This window comes from Amblyraja radiata, chromosome 11 (genome assembly GCF_010909765.2).
Source record: "Amblyraja radiata isolate CabotCenter1 chromosome 11, sAmbRad1.1.pri, whole genome shotgun sequence".
Taxonomy (NCBI): Eukaryota; Metazoa; Chordata; class Chondrichthyes; order Rajiformes; family Rajidae; genus Amblyraja; species Amblyraja radiata.
The window spans coordinates 56,001,770-56,021,844 of record NC_045966.1 but is presented as its reverse complement, the minus strand read 5'-3'; the positions used below and the strand labels follow the sequence as shown (position 1 = coordinate 56,021,844).

Sequence of the window (20,075 nt, the reverse complement as noted above, 5' to 3'; positions counted from 1 at the left end):
CCTCCAACCTCATCTACTTTATCCGTTGTTCAAGATGTGGGGTCTTATACATTGGCGAGACCAAACGTAGACCAGGCGATCGTTTAGTTAAACACCTTCGCTCAGCCCACCTGAACCTATTTGATCTCCTGGTTGCCAGACACTTTAATTTTCCTTCCCATTCCTACACAGACCTTTCTGTCCTAGGTCCCCTCCATTGTCAGAGTGAAGCTAAACGCAAATTGAAGGAACAGCATCTCATATTTTGTTTGGGCAGCTTACAGCCCAGTGGTATAAAATTATCTCACTTCATGTAGCCCCGGCATTCCCTCTCTCTCTATCCCTCCCCCACCCAAGTCACACTAGCTCCTCGTTTTCAACCTACAAACAGCTAACATGGCATGGTTCCTTTATCATCGTTACTTTATTGCATATCTTTCATTCATTGTTCTTTATCTCTCCACATCACCATCTATATCTCTTATTTCCCTTATCCCTATCAGTCTGAAGAAGGGTCTTGACTCGAAACATCACCCATTCCTTCTCTCCAGAGCTGCTGCCTGTCCCGCTGAGTTACTCCAGCTTTTTGTGCCTAACTTCTGTGGTGTTCATTTGTATAATTAAAGTTGCTTGTGCTGAGAAATTGTCTGCTAAAATTAATTGGTTTGCAATCTCTTCATCCTCTCCTTCGAAAGCCACAGTTAATTTTGGGATACTTTATTCCATTCTGAGGATACCTCTCTGCGACATGATCAGGTGATCAGTTTTCATGTTTGTCATCCAGTGTCAACCAACTGGAACTACAGATACATTTCTTCTCTTTGGATGTCTGGGATTCCCTGCCTTTTGAATGATTGGGCAATGTTGAGGGGCACAGCCCGGGGGTGGAAGATTGCAACCTTCACGTGGTCCGCCCTGTTTCAACGAATGCAATCAACCTGGCATGCACAACCAAATAAGATCAAATAGAACAAGTGTCCTACAACTTTAGGCTGTGCACGCCATACGCAAGAAGAAGAAGTAGAAGAAGGGGCACAGCCCTATTTTCGTGCAAGGTGGAGGCCATGTCATTTTATTTATTTAAGATGGAGACAGATAAATATTTGAAAGATTGAAGGTTCTGGGGAACTGGCACAGAAAAGTTCAGAGAAGCATAGATCAGCCATGATCATATTGAATGATTGGACAGTTTTGAGGGGCATGGCCCTATTTTCTTGTGTCTTTGGATTCATACATAGGGAAAGGCCATTTCCAAAATGTCCTAGGAATGATTGGGATCCAGAGAGATACATCTGAAAGGACGAAAGGGTGAACATTGGAAACAGTGATCAAAAAAGAAAGTGAACATTTGAAATAATAAGTGTATAAGCTACATGATAATGGCTGGGTAGACTTTCAAATTTTACACCAGAAACTCAAATATCTGTTATTTCATCTCTAGCCTTTGTCCACCCATCTGCAAATCAACCCCCCCCCCCCCCCCCCCCCCCCCCCGCCTCACTTGTACCCACCTATCACTTGCCAGGCTTTGTCCTACCTCCATGTCTTTTCCAACTTTTTCTTCCCTACTACAAACAGTCAAATAAAGGGTCCCAATTAGAAACATCGCCCACCCATGAGCTTCGGAGATGTTGCCTGACCCGCTGAGTTGCATCTGGAGTTAGTTATTGTCCTATAGCTTAGTTTGTATCATCAATCTAGATAAGACTTTGACTTTGGGCTTTGTTTTCTTGGTTGAGCGCATATCCTGGTGTTATAGCACAACTACTTTGGGTTTTTAATTGTAATTAATCCAGCACTTTGTGCTCTCTGCCCATTAATTTTGGCTATCAATGTTTTGTTGAGAATTTGGTTTTAGTGGATTGATGGCAACCAAGATCAGAGGGGCTACTTCGGCCCAACCTTGCATTTAGTACACTGCAACCTCAATATTGCCATTAGCACAAAGGTTGTACAGTCATAGAGTTATAGAGCACGGAGGCCCAATTAATCCATGATGACCAAGAGACCCCATCTAAAATAATCCCATTTGCCCCATATCCTGCTACACCTTTTTGTTATCCATGTATGGGTCCAAGTGACTTTTAAATGTTGTTATTATTGTATCAGCTTCACATACCTCATCTGGCAGCTCATTCCATATGACCATCATCCACTGAGTGGAAAATGCTGTTCCCTCGGGTTCCTATTAAAATGTTTCCTTCTCACCTTAAACCTATCTCCTCTGGTTCTTGTCACCCCCACCCTGGGTAAAAAAAACTCTCTGCATTCACCCGACCAATTCCCCTCATGATTTCAACACTAGCGACAACGTTGAAATATGGTGAGATCAACATGACTAATCCAGATTATTCCTATAGGAATTAATAATAATGAAAGAAGTGAGATTGAATGGCAGTGAAATAGATAATTAAACGAAGGAGATGGAAATGATTGATGCTGCAGGAAAAACAAAGGGTTGGAGGCAGGGAATGGAGAGTATTATTTGGGGATTGGAAAAATAAACACTGGCAACATCAACTGACAGGAGAATGATTGGGGTAAATAGTTGTGAAGACTGGAAGCAGAAGATAAGAGTAAAAGGCTGAATAACATTTAGGAGAAGGAATCAACAGAGGAAAGAGTCTCAGCTCACCAAACTGCTCGCCATTCAATCAGATCATGCTTGATCTTATAACTCACGTCAGCTTTCTGGCCTTAGCCTCTATTCGTCAATGCCCTTGGTTTTCAGAAGTCTATTGATTTCAGCATGGAAAATATGGGTGACCGAACGCACACCTCCCTCAGGGGTAGAGACTAAAGCAATTCCTACTCATCTCAGTCCTAAATGGACAATCTGTTTTCAGCCAGAAGAATCTTTCTCCATCAGCTATATCAAATCAGAAATTTAAAAAATATAAAAGCACATCTCTGAAAGTTATGAATTTAATATTTTTTTATTCCTTTGCAGAATTATGTTTATTTTTTCCCTTCAATAGATGTGAAGGTTTTGTGGATGGTATCATGTAGGTTGGAATGGTGTTTAGGCTTTTCATAAATTGTCAGTATTTATCTGAAATTGGGGGTTTAGTTTTGATTATTTTCTAGGTAATAATAATTTGTCATCGTTCTGCATTAATCAGTAAAACAATTCGACATGAAACATCTGTGCAGTTCAAAGATTCCAAAACTGTTTCTGTTTCTGGCGCGTTGATTATAGACTTTTCTTTCATCTGGAACTTGGTGTCTGGTGTTATTAAGCTCAAGTGCTGAGATAATAATTACTGTATTCATCGATGGAAATTGGAATATGCAGGACCTTTGAGTTTGCTTTCCAGTAACCTATTATAAATTCATCAATGCCAAGAGTACCTTTTGGAGTTCAGTGAAATCATTTGTTCCTTTAAATAATCTGAGTAGCAATTTTTAAATGTGGATTCCTGGGTGTACTATAATTGACCCCGGTGTGTAATCATGAAATTCTAATGTGATTGGACTCAATGACCTCATTCAAACCTTTAGAAAAGCTTTCACCTGTCTGGAAGTAGGCTTATTAGAGGCTGGGCAAGCCAATGTTCAGTTAAATTTTACTTCGGAGTCACGTGAGTGACTACGTGAAGAAGGGCCGTCCGTCTGCGTGCACGTCTTTACGTCTGAACGCAACACGCACGACGGACTGGCAGGCACTGAGTCCTCCCAGGCCGTCGGGATGAGCAGGTAAGGAAAGTTGAATCACTTACCTGCGTTCTTTCGGGCTTGAAGTTTTTTTCAGAGCCCAGATGTCGAGGAGACGGCCCGCGGGGATGTCGGCTGCCGAAGACCGCAGCTTTCCAACTAGCGGGCGATGGTCTTGTTCCCGACATTAGCGCCGACAGCAGAATCGGCAGGAGACTTTGCGCAGGAGCAGGAGCTCCGTGGTTGTCCTGCGGGGCGTAATGCCACCTGCAAGTCTAAACAAACTCGTTGACTCAGATGAGTCTGGGGAAGAGGGATACCCTCCCTCAATGGAGAGTGTCTGAGGACGGCTTCTCCCATATGGAGCAACTTATGGAGAAGTTGCTCCAACAATGATCTGCTCCAAGGGAGGGAGCAGTATCAGCACGGCCTACAGCAGTGCCGGTGCCGGGAGCCTCGCTTCCCGACATTAGTGCCGACAGCAAAATCGGCAGGAGACTTTGCGCGGGAGCAGGAGCTCCGTGGTTGACCTGCGGGACGTAATACCACCCGCAAGTCTAAACGAGCCCGTTGACTCAGATGAGTCTGCGGAAGAGGGATACCCTCCCTCAACGGAGAGCGTCTGAGGACGACTTCTCCCACATGGAGCAACATATGGAGAAGTTGCTCCAACAATGATCTGCTCCAAAGGAGGGAGCAGTATCAGCACGGCCTACAGCAGTGCCGGTGCCGGGAGCAAGAGGGGGGGGGGGGGGGGAAACCTTCCCAGGGACAAGCAGAAGAAAGGAAGTAAGTAAATAAGTTTTACTTGTATTGCACTGTTTACGTCAACACCAAAATGCTTTACATAAAAGGAATAATAAGCTTCCATACAAACAAACAGAAAATAAGTGCTTCTGCAATCATCCAGGTTCCACTGGGTGCTTCCCTGGATGGAATCTAGCTCTTGACAGCCCGGGTAATATGGAGAACCCGCAGGCAGCAGCACCTGTTTTCAGGGATGCACAAATGTCTCCTGCTCTGAGGAGAGGAGCATTCATGGTCCATTACAGTCTGACCAAAGCTAGAATCTCATTTAGGTCCACTGGAAGGGCCATGTCAGCACATGTATCCTCAGGGGCCTGCGGCAGCACCTGTTTTCAGGGCTGCCTACGAACCTCACTCTCAGTGGAGGGGAGTGTGAATGATCAGTAGGTAACTGATCTCGAATTTAAAGTATGAACATACTGAAGCATGCATATGGCCTCAAGAGCCAGCAGTTGGCAGAATATCCGCATAGGCGACAACACACCCCACACCTCCATAGGGGGTAAGCGGTTCACTGAATCCGGTGGTAGATTGAAAGCTGGGCACGGAAATACGATCAGAGTCGTCTTTCAAGGCAGACTCAAAATAATGGCCAGAATTGTCCTACAAGGCAGGCTCAGTATGATGAGGTTTTCAGACCAGACCCAAGCAGAGGTCGGGAGAAACATGGAATCCACATTCCTTACCAGTCCTACTCCCAATCAAGGAGAGAAAAGGAATCCGCATCAGGGGCCTTTGGGCTTACCACAAGACCACCGGTAGCCATGGAGGTAGGTGGGTCTGGGTTTACTGAAACAAGGGATTGTGGAGCAGTTACATGTTGGTAATTTACTCTTGTGTTCTTGTTCAAAATGACAATAACATGAAATTTCAGAACTGGTTTTTAAAAACCCCCCAAAACCCCCCCAGATAATAACGTGATAATTTTACTGCACAACATACACAGGTTCCAAGCAGACTTGGAACTCGGACTGGAATTGTCTTCGAGGCAGGCCCAGTAATTTTGGGCAGGATTGCCATTCAGGACATGTGACAGATGGAGGATGTCACTTCATCCAGGTTTAACTCATTTGTGCAGTATAGACTTTTAGAAACAGTGATTTTGTTACGGACTAACTACTGTTTTATAGGAGCTTCCTATAAAATGGTCACATGGCATGCATCGACCTCAAAGATGCATACTATTCGGTGTCTATTCACTAAGAACAGGAGATATTTGAAGTATAACTGGATGGAATGGATCTGCCAAATGGGTTGACATCAGCTCCTAGACTATTGACAAAACTACGGAAACCAATTCTGGGTCTACAAAGGTCTCAGAACCACATAGTAATGGCATATTTGGACAATTTCATTTTGGAGTCACCAAGAATTGGCAGAAGCATCAGTCAAAGCAAACCAAAACCCTGTTTGATAGAATTGGTTACCTCATCCATCCAGTTAAATCAAAATTGACACCTACAATGGTAATTGATTACCTAGAATTTACTATCAAAAACAGTAAATATGTTGGTGACTTTGCCTAGGGGCAAGCGACTATATTAATCAAGCCTGCTATGACCTGATAGTCAAATACTAGCGAACAGCAAGTGTAATTGGCAAATAGTAGCCGCATTTCCAGCAGTACGTACGGGCCTTTGCATTACCAGAATTACAGCGAGCAAAGGAACGAACACTCAGATTCCATGCAGGCAAAATTGGCAAAACTATGGATTGCCAGCAGAGACATTTGTTGAATAACTACGGTGGATAACGAACGTGAGAAAGCTCAAAGTAAATTTGCTTGAAAGCCATCGAGGGTTCTTCAGACCTATGCTAGCGGCTAAGGATGGGGAGCCACTAACACAGTCTAGAGCTGTGGGGGCAGATGGAATGAGCAGGAGTCTGTAATTCCCCAACACATGGAATCAATTACCCAGAATTGTTGGGGGCACAATTTGGACTCAAGGGGTTCTGTAGCAATATGCAACTGGTGCTTGTTCAAATTCAGATTGATAACACCACTGCGGTGGCACATATCCACTAACAAGGGTGGTGTAAAATCTGTATCTTACGATAGATTGTCGAACCTCATTTGGCACTGGTGTATCAAGAGGAATATTTGGGAAATCTACGAGGTAGATATAACACGTTGACAGATGCTGGATCACGGATGTTTAATAACAACACAGAATGGATGTTGAATCAGGCAGTATTTAACAAAATAACTACACAATTTGGCATACCAGATTTGATCTATTTGCATCTAGACTAAACCATCAGTTACCCAGATATGTGTCCTGCAAGCAGGATCCAGGAACAAAGGCAGTGGATGCTTTCTCCCTCAATTGGGGAGGATTGTTTATGCATGTTTTCCGCAAAATTGTCTCACAAACCGATGCTTGACCAAAATCAAGCAAGACTAAGCCACAGGCATATTGGTAGTGCCAGATTGGCCTACTCAAGCCTGGTCCCCAAAAATTTTGGGAACTATAGTCCAGCCAGTTATGGCTGTACCCAAGAGCAGGGACCTCCTAGTGAACCCAGTTACAGGGAGTAATCATCCACTACACGAACGTATTAACTTGTTGGTCTGCAGATTCTGAGGAGGCCATTTCAAGGCATAGGACTGTCCGAACAAATACAACACAGTTCGGATAACAGATGTCTTGGAGTTTCCTATCAACTCTGTACTATAACTATAAACAAAGTTATAGTGCAATCAATAGTGCAGAGGCGCACTTTCCTCCTATCTGATGCTGCAAGCAGGGCACAGGTCGATAGGAACGCACCCCTTTACAACAAAATTCATGAAGAGAATTTACAATCTAATACCTCTAAGACCAAGGTACACGGACATGGGATGTGAGCGTGGTACTAACCCTACTTTGACAGTGGGGACCGCCTATAACTAACCCTGAATGTGGTATGCTGACAAAGAGTCCAGACAATGCAAAAGCTACGGTTGGACCACATGACCACCAATATGAACAACATAACATTCGTAATCAGGAACCTGATATAAACATAGCAGGCCAGGAATGCCAGGGATGGAGATCCAGTTCTTGGCATATCCAGAGGACCTACGGTTGTGTGTGTGGTAACATACTAACACCACTATCTGAGAGTTACGGAGAACCACAGAGGCTCAGAACAGACCAGAAGGTGTCAACACAAACCATCTCCAGATGGTCAAAGGGGGTAATGGCGGTAACAGAGTGAACGTTCATATGGTTAAATCTCACTCCACCAGGGCTGCATCTACGTCGGCAGCAAGAGCAATGGACGTGCCTCTTGACAACATCCTAGTGGCTGCAGGATGGACGAATGAAATAACGGTCCACCGGTTTTATAACAAACCTATTACCGGACTGGGGGTGTTTGCACGTACCATTTTAAGTTCTGTCCCATAGTTTACCCCCAAGGTTGGGAGGGGAAACTGGTTTTTAAAAACTTTTCTTTCATTTAAAGCATCAGTGTCCTTACTTAGCTACGTAATGTCTGAATGCTGTAATGATTACACGCATCCATGGTCAATCCATTCAGTGTGTGACGCCTGGATTCGTAACCGGCGTAAAATCACAGAGCTTTGAAAACTTCATGTAGTCACTCACGTGACTCCGAAGTAAAATAGTAAGATTAAACGAGAACTTAGCAGTTTGATCTTGATTTTATGAGGAGTTATGATGAGCGATTACGTGCCCACCGCTCCCACCCTCATACTATCAAGGTCACATGGAAGTTCTAGTTTCTTCAATCTTACTATTCTCAGGTCTTCTTTTTATCTGTGATTTAACACCGCTGCTTTGAAGCTTGACGCGCACGCAGACGGACGGCCCTTCTTCACGTAATCGCTCATCGTAACTCCTCATAAAATCAAGATCAAACTTCAAACTGGTAAGTTCTCATTTAATCTTACTATTAAAACCTACTTTGTTAAAGAGGAGAACATAGGGTCAGCATAATAGTTAATAATAATCAGAGGCACCAAGTTCAGTAAGTACAAAATAATCAGACAATGATAGAAAGTAAAGAATATGCCATGCTACCTCACACTTTACAGAATATTCTACATCCAACCCTGTAGTCTAACTTATTTTTTAATATTTTAATTTTTTAATATTTTTTTCATATTCTTAATATTCTTTCACTGCCTGGAACAAAAAGTAAACTGTTGGAGGAACTTAGCAAGCCAGATAGCATCTGTGGATGGAAAGGAATGGTTGACGTTTCAGGTTGAGGCCTTGCATAAGTTCTGATGTAGGGTCACGACCTAAAATATCCACCATCCCATTCCCCCACTGGATGCTGCCTAACATCCAACGCTGTTTGAAGAAGAGTCTTGACTCAAGACGTCGCCTATTCCTTCTCTCCTGAGATGTTGCCTGTCCCGCTGAGTTACTCCAGCATTTTGTGTCCATCTTCAATGTAAACCAGCATCTGCAGTTCCTTCTTGCACAACTAACATGCTGAGTTCCTCCAGCATCTGCAGTTTCATCAACCACTGCCCTGACTGTGACATCCTTTTGTTGACTGTCTGACATCTTTTTAAAGCCTCATTTACAGTGAAGGAGAACTGAAGAGTTTATCCATACCATGTCAAGGGTCATTTTTTGGTTACTAGTAAACCCTGAAATTTGCTTATTGTTCAAGGCTGAGAGAAATGATTCTCTGTTTCTCACTTCTCAAAATAATGTTTTTTTTTCACAAGTTCCTTTTGAAACCAATTTGCCCCATCTCTTTGGCCAACCAAAGTTAAATAAAGCTAGAAAAGGGTCAAGAACAAAAAAAATTAACTGGAGATCACACAATGTGTTGTTCATGAAAACCTATTGGCCTGCTCGTCATATAAAGTTCTCAAATGGTGCTAAAGTTTCCAAAGAAATATATGTTGAATCTTTACCTTTGAAGAATTTCCTGTGTTTGCCCAACATTTCATTTTTTATGCATTGGAAATATGCTCAGTTCACAGATTAATCAGTCTTAAATTTCCCCCTGTCGACACACTGTATTTCTTTTTTCACCAAAGCCATTTCCGATTCTTACGTTTTGAGATCTGAAAGCTTTAGGGTCCTCTGTCTTTCACACAATGGTCAGAATTATAGCTCTTCTCTGTTGCTTTTCGAGGGCTTTAAAGCCTTAGTTTGTCTCAGTAACTGGAGATGAGCACTCTCTAAAGGTGTGTTCTAATTTGAACATGTACTGGAAGGCTTCCAACCAACATATAACCACCATTTCTCTGTGCCATTTTTAGTTCAGCGACAGCATCTTAGCTCCTCAGGCAAGGGTTGGTAGTTTCAATTCATTTTGGGAGACTTGCACTTGAATACCTAGCAGCACTGAGGGATTTCTGTACTATTGAATATCATGTCCTGAAGATACATTTTAAAAGGAAGCATGCTCTCCCCTCCCACACTCTCTCCACCCGTAAGATCTTGGGGCACAATTTTAAAATTCTCCTTGGTGCTCTGGATAATGCTTCTTTCTCAATCAACAACTCGTAAAACACATATTCTGGTTTTAATCTCACTTTTTGTGGTATTCCTATTTGTGGGTAAATTGACTTTTTCATTTCTCATAAAGGACTTAATTGTTTGGAGATTCTGATATGTTGATGGTGATGAACACATTTTCTATGAGGCAGTATTTTATTTTCTTCAGTAAGTGCTGCTTTGTCAGTTTCTAGAGACTAACACTCCAAATTATCTTAAAGTTCTTTCAATATATCAGTAGATATTTCAACAGAAGTTATATTTTGAAAGATTTCAATGTTCCATGTGCATTTAAATCAATACTGATAATTGTACATCTAATTAACGTTGCACATTCATTATTTTGTTCCATTGATATCATTCCAGAAAATTGATGACGGTGTTGAAGAACTACCTTGATATATGTTGTGAAGGCAAGCAGTGTGAACCAATACTACGGACGTTGAAAGCACTAGAGTATATCTTTAAGTTCATTGTGAGGTCGCGATCATTATTTGCACAGTAAGTTCCAAATGTTGATTTAATTCATTTATTAAATAATAATTTAATTTTTCATTACCTTAATTGATCTGTTTAACTTTAAAAAAAAAAAAAAAGTGTTTCCAGCTTAATTTTTTAATTTTGAAAAAGAACCACAATTTTTCAGTATTTCAAAAGAGGAAACACATTTTAGGGCAGCACAGTGGCGCTGTGGTAGAGTTGCTAGTTTACAGCGCTTACAGAACCAGAGACCCGGGTTCAACCCTGACCACTGGTGCTGTCTGTACGAAGTTTGTACTTTCTCCCTGTGACCTGCGTGGGTTTTATCCAAGATCTTAGCTTTCCTCCCACACTCCAAAGACATACAGGTTTGCAGGATAATTTGCTTGCTATCAATTAAAATTTGGCCCTAGTGTGAGTAGGATAGTGTTAATGTGCAGGGATCGCTGGTCCGCATGGACTCGGTGGGCCGAAGGGGCTGTTTCCATGCTGTATCTCTAAACTAAACTAAACTTTAGTTGTCAGTCAGTTAAAATACCACCACCATGTGACTGGACAATTTAGAAGGATGCATGGGTGTTCAAATGGAAAGCTTCAGTGAATCCCAATACAAAGAGATGAGAAAAAGGTGCTGCAACAAACAATAGCTAGATGAGTTATTTATTGCCCTCAACAATGGATAACAACAATTTAAAATAATGAACAATCGAGTGTGCTTTTCTCACCATCTTTACTGACACTTTATATAGAGCAGCTAGTCGAGCTGGTACTTTACAAAGCGAAATTCAAACCTGAGGGGTGTGGTTTTTGTGGTCACCCTGTGACTGTGGGTTTCTTCTGGGTGCTCTGATTTTCCCCCACATCCCAGGGACATGCAGGTTGCTTGGCTAAGTGGCATCCATGAATTACCTGCAATAGTGCCGGTTGATGGTTGAATCTGGGGGGTGGGGGGGGTGTGAGAGGTGACAGAAATGTGGGGAGATAAACGTAATTAATGTAGGATTAGTGTAAATGAGTGACTGATGGATGGCATGGACTCAGTGCGATGAAGGGCGTCAATCCCTTGCTCTGTGTCTCAATGGCTTTATAATTGTCCTCAACAGAGACTACACAAACTGGCTTTCAAAGTGTCATCTTAGCTCATGTGATGGATTACATGTTTCAGCGGGCCAAATGGGTATTGGGTTATTATTGGTACATGTACCGAGGTACAGTGAACAACATTTTTCAAGCTTCACTCCAACACCAGAGCACTTTAACAAGGAATAACACTTCTTGCATTGCTGGAGAAGTGCTGTGTTTTCAGAAGGATTAGTTCTGCATTAACTGGAGACCAGTGACCTTTAAGCAAGCTATACTTGCAGCAGTTTATTGTGTGAATTATGTTGAGATGTTTTTCAGGGCTGACAACTGCTATCAATTTTAAGTTTCAAATGTATTGCTCAAGAATGATGAAGTACAGATACAATGAAAAATCTTGCCTGCAGCAATCTCACAGACACATAGACAAACACACACAAAATAAATCAAAACTATACATAAACTGTACATTAATCACTTATAAAATATGAAAGGAGTTTGTGCAAAAACACAATAAAACAATTAGTACAAAAAGGGTGGCACAGAAGCGCAGCGCTTGCAGCACTGGAGACCCAGGTTCGATCACAACTACAGGTGCTATCTGTGTGGAGTCTGTCCGTTCTCCCTGTGACCGCATAGTTTTCTCAGAGTTCTTCAGTTTTTTCCTACACTCAAGACTTGGCTGGTACAAGTGTGTATAGGTTAGTGTTAATGTGGCGGGGCTCACTGGTCGATGCAGACTCAGTGGGCTGAAGGGCCTGATTCCAATAGACAATAGGTGCAGGAGTAGGCCTTCGAGCCAGCACCCCTATTCAATGTGATCATGGCTGATCATCCACAATCAGTGCCCTGTTCCTGCCTTCTCCCCATATCCCCTGACTCCGCTATCTTTAAGAGCCCTATCTAGCTCTCGCTTCAAAGTATCCAGAGAACCGGCCCCCACCGCACTCTGAGACAGAGAATTCCACACTCATAACTCTCTGTGTGAAAAAGTGTTTCTTCATCTCCGTTCCAAATGCCATACCCCTTTTTCTTAAACTGTGGGCCCTGGTTCTGGACTCCCCCAACATCGGGAACATGTTTCCTGCCTCTAGTGTGTCCAAACCCTTAATAATCTTATATGTTTCAATAAGATTGCCTCTCATCCTTCTAAATTCTAGAATGTACAAGCCCAGCCGCTCCATTCTCTCAGCATTTGACAGTCCCGCCATCCCGGGAATTCCGCGCTGTATCACTAAACTAAAAAGATAATTAGAAAAATAAAACTGGACATATCCATAACAAGAGGCATCATATGGAAGGTTTTCGTAAATTGGAAAGGATTAACGTGGAGATTTCTAAGGTTCAATGATTGAGCCTTGATTGTTTATTCTCAGTTTTAAGGACTTTGAGAAGTGTGTGAAGTGTAAAATATCCACATTTTCTGATGACACGAAAATGGGTGGGAGGCCAAGTTGTGATAAGGATGTGGGTTCTCTGCAGCTGAATATAGATCAGTTGAGTGAGTGGGGAAAATCTTGGCAAATAGTGTTTTACGTGGGAAAGTGTGATATCAGACACTCTGGTAAGAAGAATCAAAAGGTGGCCTCTTACCCAAATGGAGAGAGACTGATAATCAGTGGAGTATCGGTAGTTCTTCCACAATGTGATAGTCATGTTCATAAGAAGTAATAAGATCATAAGTGATAGGAGCAGGATTAGGCCATTCGGCCCATCAAGTCTCTTCCACTATTCAATCATGGCTGATCTATCTCTCCCTCCTAATGCCATTCTCCTGCTTTCTCCCCATAACCCCATGTACTAATGAAGAATCTATTTAAAAAAATCTATTGACTTGGCCTCCACAGCCTTGTGACAATCTTGTGCTTTAGAAAATCATGCTGTTAAAAACAATTTGTATCAATGAGGAAAAGGGGGTTACGGGCTAGAGTTTCAAATTCATAATAACAAAGTTATTTTTCCTTGGGGATTTTCCAAAAACAAAAGTTCTTTAAGTTTATTTTTGTTACTGCACGCTAAGATACTGATGGTTGTGTGTTACATTGTTTAAGAATATCATTGCATAAGTGTTAAGAGAAGTGATTGCCATGGCTACCTGTGGTGAAACTGACAGAGTGCGTAACAGTCAATGTTGTCTGGTTACTGCAGGTTACATGGAAACTTTTCTTTGAGTTTTTTTGAGACAGTTTTTCTTCTGTTTCACATTTTCTAAAATAACTTCCATATTTAGTGGAATTATTCTCCCTGACCAGAATCATGTTATAACCAATTTGGCCCACATGTTACAAATAACATTTGATAATTTGTCCGTGGCATTATATCCAATTCTCATTATGGAAACACAATATAGCACAACTGCCGTATAGTGAGATCTATGTGTTCTTGTCGAAGAAACAGAAAATCTTTGCAGTCACAACAAGTAAATAAGAAGGCAAAATATGAAGGTTAATAAGACTTTATTACTGGGGGTAAGAGGTTTTAGGTTTAGTTTTTATTATTGTCACGTGTACCGAGATATGGTGAAAAGCTTTGTTTTGCATGCTATTAAATCAGATCAGATTATAATGGAGGATAACTACAAACAAGTCAAACTCAAATATAATAGGTAGAGCAAAGGCGATGATCCAGAGTGCAGAATATATCACAGAATGTAGCACAGCAGATCCCTAGACAAAGTCCAATGCCTGTAATGGGGTAACAGTAAAGGGCCTGTCCCACAAATTCACAACCTAATTCACAACCTTGTCCTTGACTCATACTTGTAGCATGGTCGTAGGAGGTCTTAGGAGGTTGTTGGTAGATCATAGGAGGTTGTGATGCTAGTCGTAGGTACTCGTGGCATCAAGTAGGTCATGGCGTTTTTTCTAGCATGATGAAAAATGTCCACCAGTAAAAAAGGTTGTGAATTAGGTTGTGAAAGTGGGACAGGCCCTTAACCATTCTTATGGATGGACTGTTCAGGAGCCTGATAAGAGAGGGCAAGAAGCTGCTCCCGAGACAGCTGAAATGTGCTTTCAAGCTTCTGTACCTTTTGCCCATCAGATGAAGAGAGAAAAATGAATGACCAGGGTGGGACAAGTCTTTGATCAGGTTGACCAACATGCTGTAGCATGAATTGTAGATGGAGTCATTGGTCAGTAGTCTGGTCTTGGTGATGGACTTGGCTACATCCACAACTATGCAGTTGAACCAGTCTGAAAAATATTTGAAACCCAAAATGTCATCTATCCATGTTCCCCAGGAATGTTGCCTGGCCTGTTAAGTTACTCCAACACATTGTGTTGTACATTTATTGTACACCAGCATTTGCAGTTCCTTGTTTCTAAAACGCTCTGCATTTTCTTGCAGTTTAACGATTTACACATAAAGAAGCATAGTTTCACATGTATAGGGCATGGGTGACATCACACTTGGAGTAGTGTAAATAGTTTTGACTCCTTTACCTAAGAGGATATACCAGCACTGGGGTGCCTAATAGCCCTGTCCCACTGTACCAGCTCATTCAAGAGTTCTCCCGAGTTTCCCCTGATTTGTACTCGGAGATTTACGGTAATGGCCGTAAATCGTAGGTACTCGGGGCTTTCGTGGACATTTTTCAACATGTTGAAAAATCTTCATGAATCTTCCCGAGCTAACCGCGTTTCCCGAGTACCTGCCGTTAGCGTACGAGGCGCTAAGAGACGTCCTCGAGCTCCGACGTACCCGCTACGTTCATTCTACGTGCTTACCACGAGTTTGATTTTTTTTTTTAAACTCGGGAGTGTTCTTGAATTAACTCGTACAGTGGGACATGGCTTTAATTCATCAGACGGGATGGTTGTCCTAAAACGAATGGCTGAGAAGTTTGATCTGTAATCTCTGGGATTTGTGTGAATGTGGAGAGAGTTTATTAAAACATAAGATTCCAAGGGAGCATGAAAGGATTAATGTTGTGATGGTTCCACTGGTGGTAGACATATAATGAGCCCAATGTATCTTTTTAAATGCCCAAGACAAGTTCTACTGTGTATGAGGCACAACTGTAAATTCATTGGACACCACTTGGCACAAAGTGCTTTCCTTGCTTTGATATCCTCGCCTTGGTGAATGCACTGAATAACTGGAATCATTGATGAGGTGATCACAAGTAGGGGGCCTGGTTGGGGTATGATGATGAAAAGCCTGAGAAGGGTGAGGGAGGTTCAGATTTGGCGAGTAGGTGAGGGGACTTGAGAATCTGTGTAAGGTAACGATTTGTTAGGAATATCACAGCGGGCCAGATGTGGGGTCAGTATCATGATTGGCTGTGATCAGGGTAGCATACTGGTGCATGATGGAGACCTATTGCCTCAGTGCCAGAGACTGGGACTCGAGCATGACCTGGACTCGTACTGTCTGTTCTCTGTGATCGCGTGGGTTTCCTCTGGGTGCTTCGGTTTCCTCCCACATCCCAAAGATGTGCGGGTTTGTGGTTTAATTGGCCTCTGTAAATTGCCCCTCATGTAGGCAGTGAATGAAATAATATAGAACTATTGTGAACAGGTGATCAATGGTTGGCATGGACTTTATGAGTTGCTGGGCCTGTTTCCATTTGGCATTTCTAAGATAAGACAAAGTTGCTGACACATATTTTGGAAGATAGTCAGAAAATAAGAGGACAGCTTCTCAGTTTTCCAAATGGAAGCTGACATGATGCAAGGTGGTTCAGGTCAAGGTCCCTGGGGCGAGGCCTTTGTTGAAGCGAAGGCTAACGGTATCTTCAGTGAAATACTTGGAGGGCAATAGAAAGCTTTGCAGAAGCATCAGCCTTCCACAGGGCCTCGTGGAGACCCTGCAGCTCAACCTTTCCAGCAAAGAGGCAAAGTACAACATGTGGATTGTATTTATAAAGCATGTTTTGTATTATTAACCTGCCTCAAATTACAGGCAGGAATGCCTCGGGGAAGAAGAATCAAATACTGCTTTTAAAGAAATATGGGCAAAAAAAATAGAATTAGTCTTGAAAAGGGAAGAAAAGAAGAGAACCAAATGAATTTCTCCTGCTCTTTGTGTTCTCATTGATTTCCAATGCATCATCCACTTGATTTTTCCACTTGGATAGAACATAGGTGGGTCCCTTGAAGACAGAAACAGATTAATTTATTATGGGGAACGAGGAAATGCCAAACGAGTTGAAAAGGTACTTTGGATCGGATCTGTCTTCACTAAGGAAGACACAGACAATCTCCCAGATGTACCAGTGGCCAGAGGATCTGGGGTGATGGAGGAACTGAAAGAAATTCAAATTCGGGAGGAAATGGTGTTGGGTAGACTGATGGGACTGAAGGCTGATAAATCCACAGGGCCTTCTGGTCTACATCCTAGGGTACTTAAATTACGTGGCTCTAGAAATCGTGGATGCATTGGTGATCATTTTCCAATGTTCTACAGATTCAGGATCAGTTCCTGTGGATTGGAGGGTAGCTAATGTTATCCCACTTTTTAAGAAAGGAGGGAGAGAGAAAACAAGGAATTATAGACCAGTTAGCCTGACATCGGTGGTGGGGAAGATGCTTGAGTCAATTATAAAAGATGAAATAGCGTCACATTTGTGTAGCAGTAACAGGATCGGTCAGCATGGATTTACGAAGGGGAAATCATGCTTGACTAATCTTCTGGAATTTGTTGAGGATGTAACTAGGAAAATGGATAAGACAGAGCCAGTGGATGGATGTAGTGTACCTGGACTTTCAGAAAGCCTTTGATAAGGTCCCACATAGGAGATTAGTGGGCAAAATTAGAACACATGGCATTGGGGGTAGGGTACTGACATGGATAGAAAATTGGTTGGCAGACAGGAAACAAAGAGTTGGAATCAATGAGTCTTATTGAAACATATAAGATTATTTAGGGATTTTAAGGTTGAAAAGTCAAAACTGTTGTGCCCTTTACCGGTCCTTCCAGTTAACAAGTTAATTTTTTTTCTACATCTTTGCCTCTTTTCTTGTTGGGTTTTCATCAAGCATGTTGATATGCAGAACACAGTCCATTCAATTACAACCTCAGTCCAAATTCACATCCGGACGGCACTTGCGTATCGATTTGTTAATGAGTTGGATTCACAAATTAGGAGCAAAAGGAGGCTACACAATATGGGAAAAATATTAATGTTGTCCAGTCACATTTCAACATCCTTCAATTGAGTAGATTGATCTTATTTTCTTCATGATTTTGGACAAATGCACCAGCAGATCCTTGAGCTGGAAGACAGGAGAATGCATGAACAGTAGGATAACCGAACCTGACATGAACTGAGGCAGCATTGTAGTTCAACCAGTGGAACTGCTGTGTCCCTGCTCCGATGATCCTGGTTCAATCCTGACCTCCGGTGTTGTCTGTATGAAGTTTTCATGCTTTCCCTATGACTGCATTGGTTTTGTATGTGTGCTCCCCTTTCATCTTGCATCCCAAAGACATGTGGGTTTGTAGGATTATTGGCTTCTGTAAATGACAAATTGATAAACTGGTCACTGTAGGTGAATGGTAGAATCAGGGGAGAGATAATAGGAACTTGAGGTAGATAAAAATGAGATTGGTGTAAGTAGGTGCTTGCTATTTGGTGGGTTGAAGGGCCTGTTTCTTTGATGTTTGACTCGACAACTCTAACATCATAAATGCAAAAAAATGCTTTGCATAATCAATATAATTCAGGCCTACCAAAGAGCTTCATGTTCCTTTCTCTGAAGTGTTCTGCTTATAAACGTTTACTTATTATTTGCAGTTTATGAAAAATTGTATCTTATGCTTGAAAAATGAATTTTCAGTCTCTCGATATCAAAGCCCTTTTCTTTTTCTCAGACTGTACGAGGAGAAGGAGCAAGCCGAGTTTGAAGACTCATTGAAAAGGCTGTTTGAATCCATCAACAGACTCATGACGAATCAGCAAGGGACAACAATACTCCTGCAGGTTAGGTGGCCACTTCACATACTACAGATGTATGAATCCTGTTATAAGGCAATAACAAAGATTGCTGAATAAATTGTCGTCTTTTTCATAATCAGCTACAGAAAAACAATCCACACTCACCTCTGTTATCGTGGAGACTATTGTCCCTGTGAAGGGCCCTCCCACTTACGCGATTTTTTTCAGCGACTGCCAGCACCCGTCATAGTCGCAGCAGGTCCCGCAAAATTTTCAACATGTTAAAAATCCAGCAGCGACCAGAAAAAGGTACGACTATTTGGTCGACTACTCACGACCATACAAGCATGTCATAGGGTGATGCCTGTATGTTCATGAATAGTCGCCCAAATAGTCGTAGTTTTTTCTGGTCGCTGCTGGATTTGAATTATGTTGAAAATTTTCGGCAACCTGCTGCAACTATGACGGGTGCCAGCAGTCGCCGAAAAAATTTGTGTAAGTGGGACAGGCCCATAAGGGGTATATTTAATTACAATATTCAGTGTTTTTGTCATCAGTAGTCCTAAAATAAATTTTCATTTCATGCCGATATATGTTTCCTTTTTGAAAACTGGCAATGCTTTCATCTGGTGTGCACAGTTTAATAGGATGGGATGGTGAGCACAGATCTAATAAGCGGCCTTCAAAAAGGAATTGGGTAAATGCTGGAAGGAGAGACATTTGCATGACAGTGGGAAGAGAAGGATGGGTTAAAGATCACTGCACTCAATGGACTGATTGGCATTCTTCCATCCTACATCATTTATGATTCTACACATGCTGATTTGATATATTATCAGACCCACCTTCTTCAACAGCCAACTCTCCTACTGTGACACTGTGTATTGGGAGAGCTTCATGATCATAAATATTTATTCAACGACCTGTCCATGATACTCTGTAGATTATATGAAGGAGTGGAATAAGATTATTAGATAAGATTAACATGGCCTTTCCAGACTGAGGTGATCCATTGGTCTCATTCCTATATGAGGGCTATAATTCCTATATTCCTAAAAAGGGTGCCATGATGCCGCTGCGGTAGAGTTGCTGCCTTACAGCATTTGCAGCGCCAGAGACCCGGGTTCGATGCTGGCTATGGGTGCTGTCTGTACGAAGTTTGTACGTTCTCCCCGTGACCTGCGTGGGCTTTCTCTGAGATCCTTGGTTTCCTCCCACACTCCAAAGACGTACAGGTTTGTAGGTTAATTGGTCAGGTGTATATATGTAAAAATTGTACCTAGTGTAGGATAGCGTTAATGTGCAGTGATCGCTGGTTGATGCCGACTCGGTGGGCCGAAGGACCTGTTTCCGTACTGTATCTCTGAACTAAACTAAAACAAAAACTATATCCATGCTCAATGTGGTCCAATGTTTCCAAAGCACCACTGGCCATTATTTGTGTCGGAAGGAACTGTAGGAAGGATGCTGGTTTAAACTGCAGATGGACACAAAAAACTGGAGTAATTTTTTATATTTTTCATTCATTTGTTCTACATCTCTCCCTTTCCCTTTCCCCTGACTCTCAGTCTGAAGGATCTTGACCCAAAACATCACCTATTACTTTTCTCCAGAGATGCTGTCTGACCCGCTGAATTCCTCCTGCTTTTTGTGGCCATTTTCTGTCTTGCACTAAATTCTACTTGCCCTTTATATCATTCCTTGCTGGCATATGCTTCTTCTCC

The 20,075-nt window shown here is 42.1% G+C and overlaps 1 protein-coding gene across 1 annotated transcript in view; it reads left to right on the top strand.

The window, feature by feature from the left end:
- The window catches only part of dock2 (dedicator of cytokinesis 2), a 703,541-nt gene that overhangs the window by 185,021 nt on the left and 498,445 nt on the right, over positions 1 to 20,075 (top strand). Inside the window, exons 22-23 of the mRNA XM_033029960.1 lie at positions 10,278 to 10,412; positions 18,288 to 18,396. Of these exons, the coding sequence (XP_032885851.1) occupies positions 10,278 to 10,412; positions 18,288 to 18,396 (244 nt within the window). The remainder of the gene's footprint in view (positions 1 to 10,277; positions 10,413 to 18,287; positions 18,397 to 20,075) is intronic.